The 15,743-nt window shown below is 50.2% G+C and overlaps 1 protein-coding gene across 6 annotated transcripts in view; it reads left to right on the forward strand.

Annotated features, from left to right (window-relative positions):
* Positions 1-15,743, forward strand: part of BSN (bassoon presynaptic cytomatrix protein) — a 98,000-nt gene that overhangs the window by 44,054 nt on the left and 38,203 nt on the right. For all 6 annotated transcript variants that reach the window (XR_008629799.1, XR_008629800.1, XR_008629801.1 and 3 more), the window contains exon 2: positions 13,944-14,352. Coding sequence is in view for 3 of the 6 variants with exons in the window: in XM_055135967.1 (XP_054991942.1) it covers positions 13,944-14,352 (409 nt within the window). In the remaining 3 variants the exon portion in view is untranslated. The remainder of the gene's footprint in view (positions 1-13,943; positions 14,353-15,743) is intronic.

The raw sequence follows: 15,743 nt of genomic DNA on the forward strand, positions 1-15,743 counted from the left end.
ATATCCCTGTATACCCCCCCTTTCCCACCCTCCCCCTGCCTCCATGGCAGACAATATTCCCCATACTCTCTCTCTACTTTTGGTCATTATGGCTTGCAACACATACACTGAGAGGTTATCATGTTTGATCCGTTATCTACTTTCAGCACACATCTCCCATCCCGACTGATTCCTACAGCCATCATTTTCTTAGTGATCCCTTCTCTATTCCATCTGCCTTCTTCCCTTCACTCATGAAGCAGACTTCCAGCTATGGGGCAGTCCTCCTGGTCCTTATATCTACTGTCCTTGGGTGCCAGCCTCATGTGATGTTATTCTGTACTCCACAAATGAGTGCAGTCCTTCTATGTCTGTCCCTCTCTTTCTGACTCATTTCACTTAGCATGATACTCTCCATGTCTATCCATTTATAAGCAAATTTCATGACTTAATCTGTCCTAACAGCTGCATAGTATTCCACTGTGTAGATGTACCAAGGTTTCTTTAACCAGTCATTTCTTCTAGGGCACTTGGGTTGTTTCCAGATTTTGGCTATTGTGAACAGTGCTGCAATGAACATATAGGTACAGATGTCATTTCTACTGTGCTTTTTTGCATCCTCAGGATATATCCCCAGAAGTTGTATTGCAGGGTCATATGGAAGCTCAATTTGTAGTTTTTGAAGGAATGTCCATATTGTTTTCCAGAAAGGCTTGACCAGTCGGCATCCACCATTTCTTATCTAGGCTTGTTTGTTTGTGGGTCACACCCAGTGTTATTCAGGACTTATTCCTGACCCTGTGCTCAGGAACTATTTCTGGTGGGGATAGGGGGCCTGTTTGTGATGTCAGGGATTGAACCCAGGTTGGTGTGTGCAAGGCAAGTGCCCTACCCACTGTACTATCTCTCCAGCCCTCCAGTTATTGTTAGTGGACGTTTAGGTTGACTCTAAGTTTGAACTCTTGTGAATAATGCTACCAGGCACAGGAGAATAAATCTATACTTTTGAATTGGTGTTTTCATATTCTTCAGATAAATACCTAACAGTGGCATTGCTGGATCATGTAGAATTTCCATTCTTAAGGAAATAAATTTATTTTTTATAGAAACTGTACTACTTTACATTCCCACCAGCAGAGAACCAGGTTCCTTTCTCTCCATACCCTCTCCCTGGCCGGCACTTGTAGTTTCAGGTCTTTCTGATGCAGGTCATTTCACTGGAGTGAGATGATATCCCATTGTGCTTTTGATTTGCCTTTCCCTAATAATAATCACAGACACTTTTTTTTTCATATGTCTCTGAGCCATCTGTAAATCTTTGAAGAATTGTCTACTCAGGCCTTTTTCATACTTTTTCATTGGGTTTCAAAAGAGAGATCGGGGCCCAGAGAGATAGTACAGAAGAGGAGGTACCTGCTTGCAGGAAACTGACCTGGCTACAATCCCCAGCACTGTGTATGGTCCCCAAAGCAGGGATGGCCCCTGAGCACAGACCCAGGAAGAAGCCCTAAGCACAGCTAGATGAGGCTCAACAAAAGTGCACCCCCTGCCCCCCCCAAAAAAAAAGTTGATGAAATCCCAATTACTTAAAAAAAAATTTAAAGGGAACTTGGTAATTGTTTCTTTTAAACCCAGACCCTCACAGGTATGAATAGCTGCTCCAACTGTCAAGCCATTATCTCCAGCCTCTAGAGAGAGTTTTATTTTTATTTGTTTTTTTCATTTGGGGGCCACACCCAGCAGAGCTCAAGGCTCACTCCTGGCTCTACTCTTACAGAACATTCCTGGCAGGGCTCAGGCAACGGTTTGGGCTCCAGGGATCATGCAAGGCAAGTGCCCTACCACTGTACTCTATCACCCTGGCCCCATCAACAAGGAGGTGGGTTTTTTTTTTTTTTAATATAGAGTAGATTTACTCCATGCAGTTTTTACATGGAGTAGAACTTGGCATTTCCTTCTGCCTCTACCAGTGTACCGGTTTCCCATGAGAAAGGAGTTAAGGGGTCTGACTGAGGCCAGGTGGGATTTCCTAGGAAGTCTGGAAGAGGAGGCTGGGGGGCACCTGAGAGAGTGGGGTGTTTCCAGATTCAGCACAGGATCCGTGTAGAGCAGGGTGTCTGGCTGAAGCACTGAATCCCTAGCTGCGTTGTCAGTTCCTGTGCTTAGGACTGGGCTGGGATTAAGTAGGCCCTTGGCTTTCTCAGTGAGCTATAGTTATGTCCTGGCAGCCCCTGAGAACGGCTAAGCGCTGAGTCCTCAGAACAGGGTGAAGACTGGCAGGAGCCAGTGGTGCTCTCTGTGCCAGAGTCCTGCCTCGTGCCCTGTTGGGGCTGGAGTTGAGCCTGATGCCTCCAGAGTCACAAAGATTCATAATTTTCTCTGAGTTTGTTTTGACTTCCTGGTTTCAGCAGAATTTGGAAAAGAGCTGACTAGCGTGGCTCAGTCCTCTAGGCTGAAGGCGGGAGTAGTAGAATTCATAGGAGCTGGAAGCAAGGAAATGCTGGCTCCACTTTATGTAATGACTTCTGACTCCTGATTAGATCTTCCTAGCCTTAGGAGCTTTCCCCTGAGCCAGGAAACTGGGACTTGTCACAGCTCAGAGTTGCCCCTTTTCTGCAAGCCGGGATGAGTGGGGAGCAGTAAACTCAGTGGCTTAGCCTCCAGCAAAACTCCTGGGTCATGTGGAAGCTGTGGCCTTCCGGAAACCGTGTATGAGTGTGTGTGTGTGTGTGTGTGTGTGTGTGTGTGTGTGTGTGTGTGTGTGTGACCAGTGGTCTGGCCATGGTGCCAAGGAAATGGCTGGGCAGATGGCAAAGATGTGTGATCTCTCAGAAGGCTGAGCCTGGCAGGAAGGATAGTGGGGTATCTGGCTGGCTTGCAGGTATTTTCCCTCATTGTAGAAAAGTCAGAAAATACTATAAACTTACTTCCAAAATAACTGGGATGTGTGTGTGGGGTGTGTGTGGGGAAAATCACACGAGGTGTTGGGAATTGACCTGGGTCAACTACATGCAGGGCTAGCCTCTTACCTGCTGTACTATCTCTCCCACCCCAGGAAACTACATTTAAAAGGCTGAGCATGGTGCAGGGACACATTGTGGTTGCTCCCCCAAATGTCAGCAGCTGGTTCAGTTGTCAGGGTGCCCAGAGGAAGGAGTTCCTGAGTTCCTGAGTTCCTGTCCCTGTTGATGCCCCCAGTCAGGGCCCCTGGGCTGCCTCACTGGAGATGGAGATTGAAGAGCGCTTCTAGGACTGCTCAGCGGGCAGTGGCTGCGCTGATTCCCCACTTGACGCCTCCTCCCTCCTCTGTCCCCCTGGCTCCCTGCATGGCCCCCCCTTCCCCGGCAGCCATCCGGAATCTCCTACTGATGAGCTGTTACTCAGGCTTCATGAATAAGTGGGAAAGAAGGCATTAGGGCACTCAAAGCAATCACACTTCCCTCCTACCGTGCTCTAAGCAAGCCAGTTCCTGTGCTGGAACGTAGCAAAACCCAATCTTCGGATTCCTTTCTCTCACACTCTGATATTTGGCAGGACCAGGCCTTTGTGAAAAATTAATGGTATAAAAATAATTTTAACTCACCTAAAGGATGTTACTTTCAAGCCTTATCAGGGTCATTTCCCACAAATGTTGCTGAAATGCAAATTTGTTTTTCATCCACTGATTCAAACAGCCTGCTAAACTTCCACTTCCTTCAACTGGCAAACAGGGATCGCAACCACACTAGGTTCTGGGACCCCTGCCCTTATGTTCAGTCTGACAGTTGGACCTGAGAGACAGGGAGTACAGACAGTGCCTGGTGAGGAGGCTGCATATGTAGGGCCCCAGGGAGGCCCCACACCATTAGTTTGGCTCAGCTGGTGCATGGGAGGGGCTGGGCCAGGGCCCTGAAGAAGCTTCAGGCCTGGCTTCAGGAGAGCCTCTGATTGGAGTGGGGGCAGGGCACTGTGGTCTGACCTCCATGGGCTTCAGGAAGTCTGGTGCCGCCTGAAATCAAACAAAAATGTTTATGATGTGTACTTTTCTTCTTCCCGGGGATAAGGTCTGAGATTTTTAAATTGTATTTATAAAGGGCTCCATGTTCTTTAGAAAACTTAGAACCGGCCCAAATGAAAAGCCAGAAGAAAATGGTATTTGTTTTGGGCTATAAAATGTCTCTGGTTAAATATGATGAATTGAAGGCACCTCTTTGCCCATTCTCCTTATTGAACCAACTAAAAACTGTAAGAACAAGAAACAGCAAAGAAAACCCAATCTTCAACCAAACTGAAAACACCCAAGCACTCGGAGGCAATAAATGTGAACAGTTTTGAAACACAGGAAAGACTGGCCTGGAGTAAGGGAGGTTTTTGGGAGGGGAAATTTACAGAACTAGGGTAGAGAGACCAGAATCCAGAGGCCAAACCCAAGAACACCCTTTAAAGACTGGCAAAGTCAGCACATGCGGCTTCATTTTCTGAACCCTATGTCATACAAGGAGTTACTGGGATGAGGACTTGCCCAAGGTGTTGAACATGGGATTAGAGGGTGGAAGAGAACCATAGGTTGGTAGCACCCCGGACAATAAAAAGACAAAAATATTAAAAAGAGGGCCAGAACAATTATGTAATGTGTGTGGGGTTTACCTTGCAAGTGGCCAATTTGGGTTCAATTCCTGGTATTCCATATGGTCCCCTGAGCCTGCCAGGAGTGAGTCCTGACTGAACTCAGAGCCAGAATTAAACCTTAAACATGCCCATTGTGACCTATATAGCCAAGAAAGAGAGAAAGAGAGAGAAGAAAGGAAGGTAGGAAGGGAGGGAGGGAAGGAGGGAGGGAGGGAGGGAAGAAAACTAAAATCAGGTATAACTAGTATCCCTGGAGAAGAAAACATAACAAAGGAACACAGTAATATTCAGAGACATAAAAGAAAATTTAAAAATAAAAAAACTACCCCCAACCGAAAGTAAAAGAGCACATAAATTTTTAGTTTGAGGAAACACACTGAAAAGACATTTCTATTTCAAGAAAACTTGAGATGAAATAGTCAACCCTAAAGCAGGTCTGTGAAGCTGCTGGACTTCAAAAAGACAAAAAAGAGAGCCGGGAGAAATAGCTTCAAGGGGTGCGGCGGTGCTTTGCCTATGGGATCCTGGGCTCAGCTCCTGACACTGTGTGGTCCCCTGTGAACCCCCAGGAGTAGCCCCTTTGATGGGGCAGCAGAGATGGCAGCAGTAGGGGTGCCTTTAAAGGCTGGAATTTCCCCGGCAGTGGCCTCCAGGCTAGGACACGTGTGCCAAGCAGGGAAGGGATGGAGCTAAACACTCTGATTTGCATTTATTTTCCCATTTTGTGCTTTAAAACTTTCCCATTTAGGGAGGTGTATTTCACACATTGGGGAATTCGTGGCTGTGTTTCTTGACAGGGAGGCATGACCCCAAAAGGGTAGGAGGTCACTCACCTACAAGCTGGGCAGGTCCAGAAAGGTTTTCTTTGTGAAAACTGAATTTTTTTTTTCTAAACTTAAATTTGCTACAGTTTCACCTCCATTCCCAGGAGGAGCCAGGTCTGCACCCATCAGCCCCTGGCGCCTGCTTCTGCCAGCGTGCACAGGGTGGCCCCACGGTCCTTCCTGGCACGGTCTCAAAGCCGCATGTCCTCCCACAGCATCTGCCCAGCCCTAATTGCCTGTTACAGAAAGGTCAGCCATGAATGTATCAGAGCCTTGTTTGAAGCGGTGGGACTCTTCCGGCTGCTCTTAGAAAAGCAGTTTCCTTAAGTTCACAGGCCTCCAACCCCCACACCTACCCACCCCGCCAGCAGCCTTTTACCAACTTTCTGACTTGAAATGTTTCTTCTCCTCCAGAGTCCTCAGCAGGCCACGCAGTGCTCTCCAACACCGCCAGGTGGAGCCAGCCTGGTTTCCCACTGGAGTGCTGTCTCCAGGCCTCCCTGCGCAGCCCTCAGGGGAGCTCTCAGCTCCTTCCCTGGGCCCAGCGCCTGATGCTTCTCTCCCAGGAGGACCGCTTTTCTCCCGATCCATCTTTGGTCACTAAGACCTGTTAGCCACACCCCTTTCCCCTGACCTGCTCTTTGGGTCATTTCCTCTTATTTGGGGAGTGAGGGTCACATCCAGCGAGGTTCAGAGGTTGCTCCTGGCTCTGCACTAAGGAGTCATTCCTGGCAGGGCTCTGGGGACCAGATGGAATGCCGGGATCCAGCCCTGGTTGGTGTGTGCAAGGCAAGCATTCTACCCCTGTGCTGTGGCCCTGGCTTCATGTCTGGGTGATGGTCACGGCATGGACAGATAAGAGGGCCGGGGTGCTGTGAGGTGCTGCTGTGGATGTGGCTGAATGGACTCCCCAGCAGCCCCCCTGAGCCTGGGACACCGTTTTGCCAGGCTAAATCTCTTCCACTCTTGACTAATCAATTAAAAGCCTCAAGTGCTGAAAGGGAGAAAAGCTGGTAGAAATCTATCTAGAATTACACCCTGTGCCTTTCCACCATTTTAGGACTGTCTGGCTTCCTGGATGTGGAATCTTTATTCTCGCCGCTGGGCTTTAGCTGCTTCTTCCTGTCTCTGCTCTCTCCTCATTTCCCCCCTACCCGCCCTCTGTGATGTTTCTGCATCATGGTAGCGCCCCTCTGCTCCCTGCTCACTTGACCTTATCCTAGTCCTCCTTAAAGTAGTAGCAGGAGACCCAGAGAGATAGGACAGTGGGTAGGGCTCTTGCCTTTGAACACAGTCAGTCTGAATAAATCCCCAGCACCCTCTATGGTCCTCTGAGCACGGAGTCTGGAGTAATCCCTGAGCACTGCCAGGTGTGGCCCTAAAACCAAAACATACAAAGAAGGGCTCCCCGTGGCTGCCCCAAGGGTGCACTGGCCTCAAGTGCCACATCGTCGGACATTCACATCCATGAGAGCGGGGCTCTCCTGTGGGCACCTCTGCCTCCTACTCCTGCCCTCCAGCAGAGCCCTTGGTGGAGAGGCCTCCAGTGGTGGAGCTCTCCTGGAGGAGGCCCTAGACTGCCCCAGCAGTGTGGTCCCGTGGGGGCTTGTGTACAGGAGTGCTCAGAGACAATAACGACTCTTTTCACGGACAGACAGGCCCTTGTGCTGAGCCGGGCGGCTGGACCGAGAGGGGAGGGCTGTGCACCCGGTGTGGCTCCCACGGTGCAGTGCCTCTTCTCCCTGGCTCCCGGGCCGCAGAGAGAGCTCAGGAGGTAAGGTGCACGCCGTGCATATTGTAGACTCCAGTTTGTTCCTGGGCACCACCAGGGCACAGCCCAGGAGTAAACCCTGACCACAGCCATGTGTGGTCCCCAAGCCCAAAATATAAAACACATAACTAAAATACCTAGATTAAGGGGGAAAAAAAACACTTGTTTTGGACCTCAGGCCAGAGCACTTCTGCTGACACTTGCCTCCTTCCCACACTGACCTGTCTCGTGGCCCAGGTGCCTTATTCAGTTTCCCTCCACCTTCATCTCCTAGACAGAGCACAAGAGTTCCCATGTTTGAAAACCTTAGGAGTCTGCCTTGTTTGGCGCTGGCTTCCCAGCCTTCAGCAGCTGCATGCACACTGACACCCAGAGCCACCCCATGCTGTGGAGATGCTGCCTCACACCCCAGCTCCCATGGCCGAGCAGGCTCGCTCATGCCGCTGATCCTTTGCACATGTCCCTTCTGCCCAGCTTGTCCTTTCACCAGGCATAGAAAACCCCATCCCTGAAGACCTAAGGTCCATGTTTCCTGGGACTCAGGGCCTCCTCAGATGTCAGCCCCTCTCCCGGGCCTGGTGGCAGGATGTCTGACAGTGATTTATTTGCACACCTGTCTCCCCTCTAGACTGAAGGCTCCCCAAGGACTGAATCCCTGTCTGGTTCACATGGTGTTCTTATTTTAATGAAATATTGAATAGGCATTTATAAAGAATATAAGAATGCTTATAAAATATGTATGAGATGTAAATGAGAGCTATACAATGAACACCTGTGGGTCCCACTTTCATTATGACACATAATCTCTTCAGACTAGGGCCTGGCACTAGTCCAGGAATCAGTAACTGTGACTGATCAAGTGTCCCAAATGAATGAGTGAATGTCCATGGTTGGAGACATTTTCTCCAGGAATCTCGCGGTGTTGCTGGCAAACTCCAGGTGAGGGGGTTCCCCACGAAATCATGGCTGTCTTAACTCAGTCGCACCCTGGACATGCACCACACACTCGTCCCCTGTGCTGTGTGTGTGAGCTTTCTGGCCATCCCCACTGGGCTGAGTATGGAACTGGGTCCTTCCTGAGCTGCAGTGGGAAGCAAAATGTTCAGAGATCTCTTCTTAGGGAGTTTCCAGATCGCTCTTCAGGAAAAAAAGGTATGTAATCCAGATTCTAGATTGTACTGGGCTCTCCTAGAGTGGCAGTGCGGAATTGTGGTCTGTAGGTATGAACACCGGCTCCACCACTTTACATGTTTCTCAACTTCTACAGTGCCAGTTTCCTTGTCTATGACATGAGTGGAATGGGTCTCACCCAAAGCAGATTTTCTGCAAGGGCTCTTTTAGAGTCCATGTGCGACAGGTGCTTGGCTCACGTTGGAGCTTGCAGAGAGGGTTGGAATTACACCACTGTGACCACCTAATTCTGTGTGGTGGGGCCGGGGGTGCAGCACATGTTCAGAGAGGACTCCAGATGTGCTGCAGTGCTTTCTAGCCTGAGATCAGATCCAGGGAAGGACAAAATGCCCTGCCAGGTATGTGCTGTATTTTCTCAATTCTTGAAAACTTTGGGGCCACATTTTTCTGTTATGCATCCTGGCATGTTTCCCATGCATCTATTCAAGAACATGTATTAAGCTGCCACTGTGTGGCAGACACTGTGATAGGCTCTAGGACACAGACATGGCAATAGTACATAGCTTCCTTGCCCACAGAGCTGGCATTCTAATGTGGGGATCACAAAGGACACACAAAACCAGTAAGTATGTGATATGATGAATTGAAAGGTACTCCATGCCACAGAGAGGGACAGAAGCTGCATTTTATTTATTTAGGGTTTGGGGGCTTACTCAATAGTGTTCAGAGACTATTTCTGTGCTCAGGAGTTACCCCTGGCTTTGCTTGGGGTCTACGTAAGGTTCCAGGGATTCAAACTGGGGCCTGCCACATGCAAAACAGGCACCTTACCTCCGGTACTCTCTCTCCTGCCCAGAAGCTGCATTTAATGGTCAGAGAAAGTGTCCTGAGGATGCCAGCAGAGCAGATACTTGAGCATCAGGAGCAGCAAATGCTGGGGAGAGAGTACCATGGATAGGGCACTTGCTTTGCATGTGGGTGACCCAGGCTCAATCCCTGGCACCCAATATGTTCTCCCCAAGACTTCCCAGGAGTGATGCCAGTGTGCAGAACTAAGAGTAAGCCCTGTTGCACAGCCTGTGTGGGCCTCCCCCGACCCCACCCCCACACCAGAAAAAGAAGAAGCAAATGCAACTGCAGAGGCGGGAGCCCAGCCTAAGTAGCGGAAGGAGGGAGAGAGAGCAGAGGAGATGAGACCAGAAGCAAAGGCTCCCAGGCTGTGGGACTTCACAGTCCACTTGTAAAGGGACCTCAGTGAAGATGTAGAGTTGACACTCAGGCAAACGAGACGTTAAGGGAGCGTTCTGGGCTAGAGAAACACGCCTGGTAGTGGTGGGTGGCAAATGGAATTTAAAGCATCAAGTTTGGGTGGGCCTTGAGACTCAGGGACTGTGTATCCTCAGAGAAACGAATGTGCCCACATGCCGAGTTCTCCCAATTTTAGAATTGGGGCTCTGGGATTGGGAAATGAGGAAGAACCTAAGAAAAGAGGCTAGAACAGTGTGGGCAGGAGGGGGAGGAAACCCAGGTGAAGGTGGTGCTGTGGAAGGCAAGTGAAGAGCTTATTTCCGGAAGGAGCGTGCCCAGCCTGTCGGGTGCTGCTGCTGGCGAGGCGAGAAGAGGAGCTGTGAAGTGACTGTCGGATCTGACTGTGTGGCCAGTGGGGCCATTGGCAAGCGTGACCTGAGCGAACCCTGTTCAGCGAGGGGCAAAAGCTAAGGTTGCATTGGGTTGGGAGGAAGGGTGGAGGGGAGCAGGTGGCCCTGGATGGGGTTAGTTATTCAAGGAGTTTTGCTGGAAAAAAAAAAAAGAGTAGCAGAGAAAGGAGCAGTACTGAGGGAGAGCGTGTGCCAAGTCCCTTTCCTCTGGGGATAAGAGAAGCATGTTTGCATGGAAAGTGAGAACGGGACAGCCCTTGAGTGGCCACAAATGTGCACATTCCCTTCAGTGACTTCTGCCTGCTCAGCGAGACAGCCAGCAGGTAGTCAGTGATGGTGACGGGAGGGAGACTGAATACGGAGGAGAAGATAGGAATGTCCCAGGAGGAGAGGAGAGGAACAGGATTCCAGGTGCGGTGTGGCTGCCAGGGCGCCATGAGGCAGGCGGGCAGATGGAGGCCCGAGTGCAGGAAGCCCCATCCTGTCATCTTTTGCTGGGCAGAGCCTGTATTTGTTCATCATCTCTACAGTGGAGCAGAAAAAAAAAAGAAGCTTAGATTTGGATACTTAGCTGTCACAGAAAGTCCCCCAAAGCCTACACTGTAATGCAACATTGAACAAAAAGTCTTGGTGTCCAAGGAGGATTGCCCGTCACACATCAGGCTGCACCCTATAATGGGCTATAGACACCTCACATGTTACAGAGAACTCTTGGAGCTTTGGGCTGGGTTTGAAGAGTGCTTTTAAATTCTAGCCCAAAATGATTCAAGTGAAATGAAGCTCTGGAGGTTGGGATGTGGCTCGGGGGTGGAGCACATATCTTGCTAGTATGAGGTCCTGGGTTCAATCCCCAGAACTCCATGACTCCACGCACTGCTGGATGTGCTTCCCTTCCCCAATAATAAATACTGAAACTATGAACTAAATGGGAACTTTTTTAAAATAATATCTAGAAATTAGTCCATTTGAAAGGCCCTAAAACCCAGGCTCTGGCTATGGGTCCAAGATGCTTTGGCCCCACCAAACTGGACCTTACAGCTGATGGCAAAATATGACTCAGAGAGGCTTCTGGTCTCACCAAGTGAGGTTCGACAGCTGTGTGTATGCCTTATTGGTGGATTTTTTTAAAAAGGTCTAGTGGGGGGCTGGAGTGATGCACAGTGGGCAGGGCATTTGCCTTGCATGCGGCCCACCTGGGTTCGATTCCTAGCATCCCATATGGTCCCCTGAGTACCACCAGGGGTAGTTCCTGAGTGCAGAGCCAGGAGTAATGCCTGTGTATTAGCCAGGTGTGACCCAAAAGCCAAAAATAAATAAATAAATAAATTTGAAAAAATAAAAAGGTCTAGTGAACTTTGATGCTATTTATTTCATTTGCAAGAGTCTTTTTTTAATCCAAGGGTGTATCTCTCGCCTGTGATTCTTTAGGAGGTAGGAAGAATTGCAGGGTTTTGGAGGGGCCTTACCTTTGGGCCCTTCATCTCCCCTTCAAAATGGCTTGTCTTACGATGTTGTACCCATTAGCACCCGAATCATTTTGGCAAGCAGATGGCTGCTTGCAGATGGCTATAGGGACACCAAAGTTAAAATCCCCTAGTCAGACCCCACTAGGATGGGGCAGGAGCAGCCCGGTGGTCCCTTGTGCAGGCGGGTGTGGGCTATGCACCCAAAATGCCTCTCAGCCCTGTCTCCTGGGTGCTGGTCTTCACTCAAATGAGACCAGACTGAAGCACATGTCAAACTTCAGGGAAGCAATATATCAAGCATTACCTTTGACATTTTTGTGCTTAGCTGCTTTCAAATTGGAAAAGGAAAAGAGGCAGAAATGAACTTAAGTAGGATCAAAAGAGAAAGGCTGTCAGAGAATTGAGTTTCAGTCCGATTCGCTTTTGAGTTCATGGATCCACGCCTCTCTGTTGGCTCACCTGCAGTGGAGCCGGCTCAGATGGAGTTGGGGGTCTGGCCACTTCCAAGGTTTAAATGCGGTGATTCGCCCCCACCCTGCCTTGTGTGGGTGGATGGAGAGGCGATTCATTGCCAGACTCTTAGCCTTAGCGGGGCATCAGCCTGTGGGAGGACACCTGAAGGCAGTTCCTTTCACCTCGAAGGAGATGGCACTAACCAGGCTTTGGTGCCCCACCCTCCCTCTCCCCAAACTGTCTGGGTTTAGCCTCTGAAGTGATGAAAAGAATATAACAGCTGCTAGGACAGCAGTTCTGAACCTAAACTGTGTGTTGCAATTACCCTGGGAGGAAAAAGGGACCAGTACCAGGTTCTGCCCCCTACGATTCTGACAGGATTTTTCAGGTGCAGTCTTTTTTTTTTTTTTTTTTTGTCTTTTTGGGTCACACTCAGCAACACTCATGGGTTGCTCCTGGCTCTGCACTCAGGTATTATTCCTGGCAGTGCTCAGGGAACCATATGGGATGCCTGGGATTGAGCCTGGGTTGGCTGCATGCAAGGCAAATGCCCTACCCGCTGTACTTCTGGTCCTGAGGCTCTAGACTTTAGAATCACTCGAGATGTTTCTAGTTTATAGGTTTCAAGTCTTGTCTAAACAATGCTCAGATTAGGGGGTGAAGACAACCTCCTGTCTCTTCTGTAACTGAAAATTCACATGTAACTTATAGTGGGCTTTCTTATCCTCGGATTCTGTGTTCAAGCAACTGGCATCCTCGATTGCTTGAATCCATGAACGTGAACAGTCCCCATACATGAGGACTTGCCCAGTTCAAACACGAATCATTTTAGACCTCTCAATAGAGATTTTTCTTTTGTGGTGGGGGGTGTTGGGACCATACCTGGTGATGCTCAGTGCTTACCTCTGGCTCTGTCCTCAGGGGCCAGAGAATGAACCAAAGTCAGCTGCATGCTGGGTTCGCGCCCTGACAGCTTCCAGCTCCCCCATAGATTCTTAAAAGTTCAGAGCCCTTGAGACCAGGGCAGGAGTACAGCAGGTAGGGCCTTGCCTTATATATAGCCAGTCCAGGTTCAATCTCCAGCAGTGCATATGGTCCCCCAAGTCCCACCAGGAGTGGCCCTGAGCACAGAGACTGGAGTAAGTCCTGAGTACCACCAGGTGTGTCCCAAAAATCAATAAATAAAAATAAAAATGAAAGGGCTGGAGCAATAGCATAGTGGGTAGGGTGTTTGCCTTGCACGCGGCCAACCCGGGTTCAATTCTCAGCATCCCATATGGTCCCCTGAGCACTGCCAGGGGTAATTCCTGAGTGCAGAGCCAGGAGTAACCCCTGTGCATTGCTGGGTGTGACCCAAAAAGCAAAAAAAAAATTTAAAAATTAAAAAATAAATAAAATAAAAATGCAGAGTCCAGGGTCCCAGAAGATGGAATAGGACCTCCAAGGCTGTGAGCTGAAACCCCGGGGCCTCCTCCATGTACCGAGCTGCTTTGGGGCTCCAGGGTCCCAGTGAGAGAGTCTGGCAGGTGGCTCAGAGGCTTTGGAAGCATGCAGGGCTAGTGTAAGGTCTTTGGTTTTTGTTTGGGGGACCTTACCTGGCAGTATTCAGGGTTTATTCCCAGCCCTGCCCTTAGGGATCACTCCCAGTAGGGCTCAGGGAACATTATGGGGTGTCAGGAATTGAACCCGGGTCAACCTGTGCAAGCCCTACCTGCTGTACTATTGTTCCAGCCCCAAGTGTAAGGTCTTGAGCTTAATCCCCTGTGCAGTGCAGTTCCTGACCAAGGGGGAAAGGAAGAGACTCCATCCCAGACTCGCTGAGTCAGAACCTGCTTTTAGTTGGGACGTCAGCGGGGACGTGCATGATCTCACCACATGTCCTGATGCTGAGGTTCAAGAGGGAGACACTTGGAGTACAATAGGGGTACAGTCATCACCCAGTAAACGGTGGTTACGAGGTCACCTGTGGAGGGTGGGAGGGGGGCAGCGTCACCTGCTTGGGCTCTTTCTCTAAGCTCTGCCACTAATGCCATCATTTTCAATCTTGTTTCAGCGTTTCCAGGAGAATGGATCCCAAGGAGCCCCTGGGTAGCCAGAGAGCTGCTTCCGCAGCCCAGAAGCCAGCCTCTGCCACTGCTCCGGGCCGCGAGAGCCCCCGGGAGACCAGGGCCCAGGGCCCAGCAGGCCAGGAGGCTGACGGCCCCCGCCGGACGCTGCAAGTAGACAGCAGGACGCAAAGATCAGGGCGTTCTCCCTCTGTGTCGCCAGACAGAGGCAGCACCCCCACATCACCCTACTCTGTCCCCCAGATCGCCCCCCTTCCCAGCAGCACGCTGTGTCCCATCTGTAAGACCTCGGACCTCACATCGGCCCCCAGCCAGCCAAACTTCAACACCTGTACCCAGTGTCACAGCAAAGTGTGCAACCAGTGTGGGTTCAACCCCAACCCTCACCTCACCCAGGTAACCACCCTACACCGGCTCCCCCTGCCTGTCCTGCCTCTCCCCACCACCCTTCCGCTCTCCACCATCCTTGCCCCACTTGTGTCTGTCTTCCTGTGACTTGTCTCCTGGCTTCAGGCGGCAATAGCTGTGGGCCCAGTGCTGCGCAGGGATTCCTGTGCCTCCCGAAAGCCTGGCCAGAGCACAGAACACAAGAGACTTTTCCCCCCTTTTCTTTTCTTTTTTCTTTTATTCATTTTCCTCTTTTCTTTTTCTTTTTCTCCATGTGGTGCTGAGGATCCAATCCAGAGACTCACACGTGCAAGGCAGTGCTCTATTCCTGAGCCACATCCCAGACCCTAGAAGTCACCTTCCTACCTAGACAGGTTTGACCTGGATAGATGGCCTTCGAGAGAGCCAAAGATAGACTTGGGGACAACTTTTCCCCATGGCTTCTTATTTTGAGAGGGCCAAAGTTAGGTGGATGTCCCTGGCCTCAATCAGCCTCTCCTGATGAGTATTCCTCAGAGGAATACTCATAAGGGGATGCAAGATTTTAAGGGAGACAGGAAACTCCCTTTCAGCAGGGATCTTGGGATTTTCTTTCTCTCTTTAAATTTAATTTTGTTTTAGGCACCATGGTTTGCAAACTTAGTAGTAGGATTTCTTACATGAAATATTCTAGCACCACATACTCAGTATCCCTCCACCATTGTCCCAGTGTCCCTTCTCAATTTTCAGTTCCTGTTAGCTGGGCCTGATGGGCTGAAACTGTTCCCCACTCAGGGTGGCAGTCTTAGTGTGAAGCAGAGGCCATACTGGGCCAAGGCGTCCCCAGTGGTGACAGTGGCCTATCCTCACGAGAGGTCACTGTAAGGCCTTTTCCATGGGTTGGTCTCCTCTTTACATCACAGCCCCATCCAATTGACCTAGCGCCTCATCTCATCACGCCTCCCCCCATTCTTTTTTTTTTTTTTTTGCTTTTTTTTTTTTTTTTTGGGTCACACCTGGCGATGCACAGGGGTTACTCCTGGCTCTGCACTCAGGAATTACCCCTGGACGTGCTCAGGGGACCATATGGGATGCTGGGATTTGAACCCGGGTTGGCCGCGTGCAAGGCAAACGCCCTACCCGCTGTGCTATCTCTCCAGCCCCTCCCCCCATTCTTTTGTCTTTTGTTTGAGCCATACTCAAAGGTTCTGGGAAGACTGCTCTATGAATAGTGCTCAGGTCTTGTTCTCTGTCATGCTCAGAAAAATATGCGATGGCAGGGCTGGAACCTAGGGCTCTCACAGGCAAAGCCTGAGCTCTACCCTGTTGAGCTGTCTTTCGGGCCTCTCCACAGTGGCCCCCTCCCAGCTGAGTGGGGGCATTCAGCCAAACCCCTGGAAGCTTCCTGGTGCCCTGACAGC

The sequence above is a fragment of the Sorex araneus genome, chromosome 4, assembly GCF_027595985.1.
Source record: "Sorex araneus isolate mSorAra2 chromosome 4, mSorAra2.pri, whole genome shotgun sequence".
NCBI classification, from domain to species: Eukaryota; Metazoa; Chordata; class Mammalia; order Eulipotyphla; family Soricidae; genus Sorex; species Sorex araneus.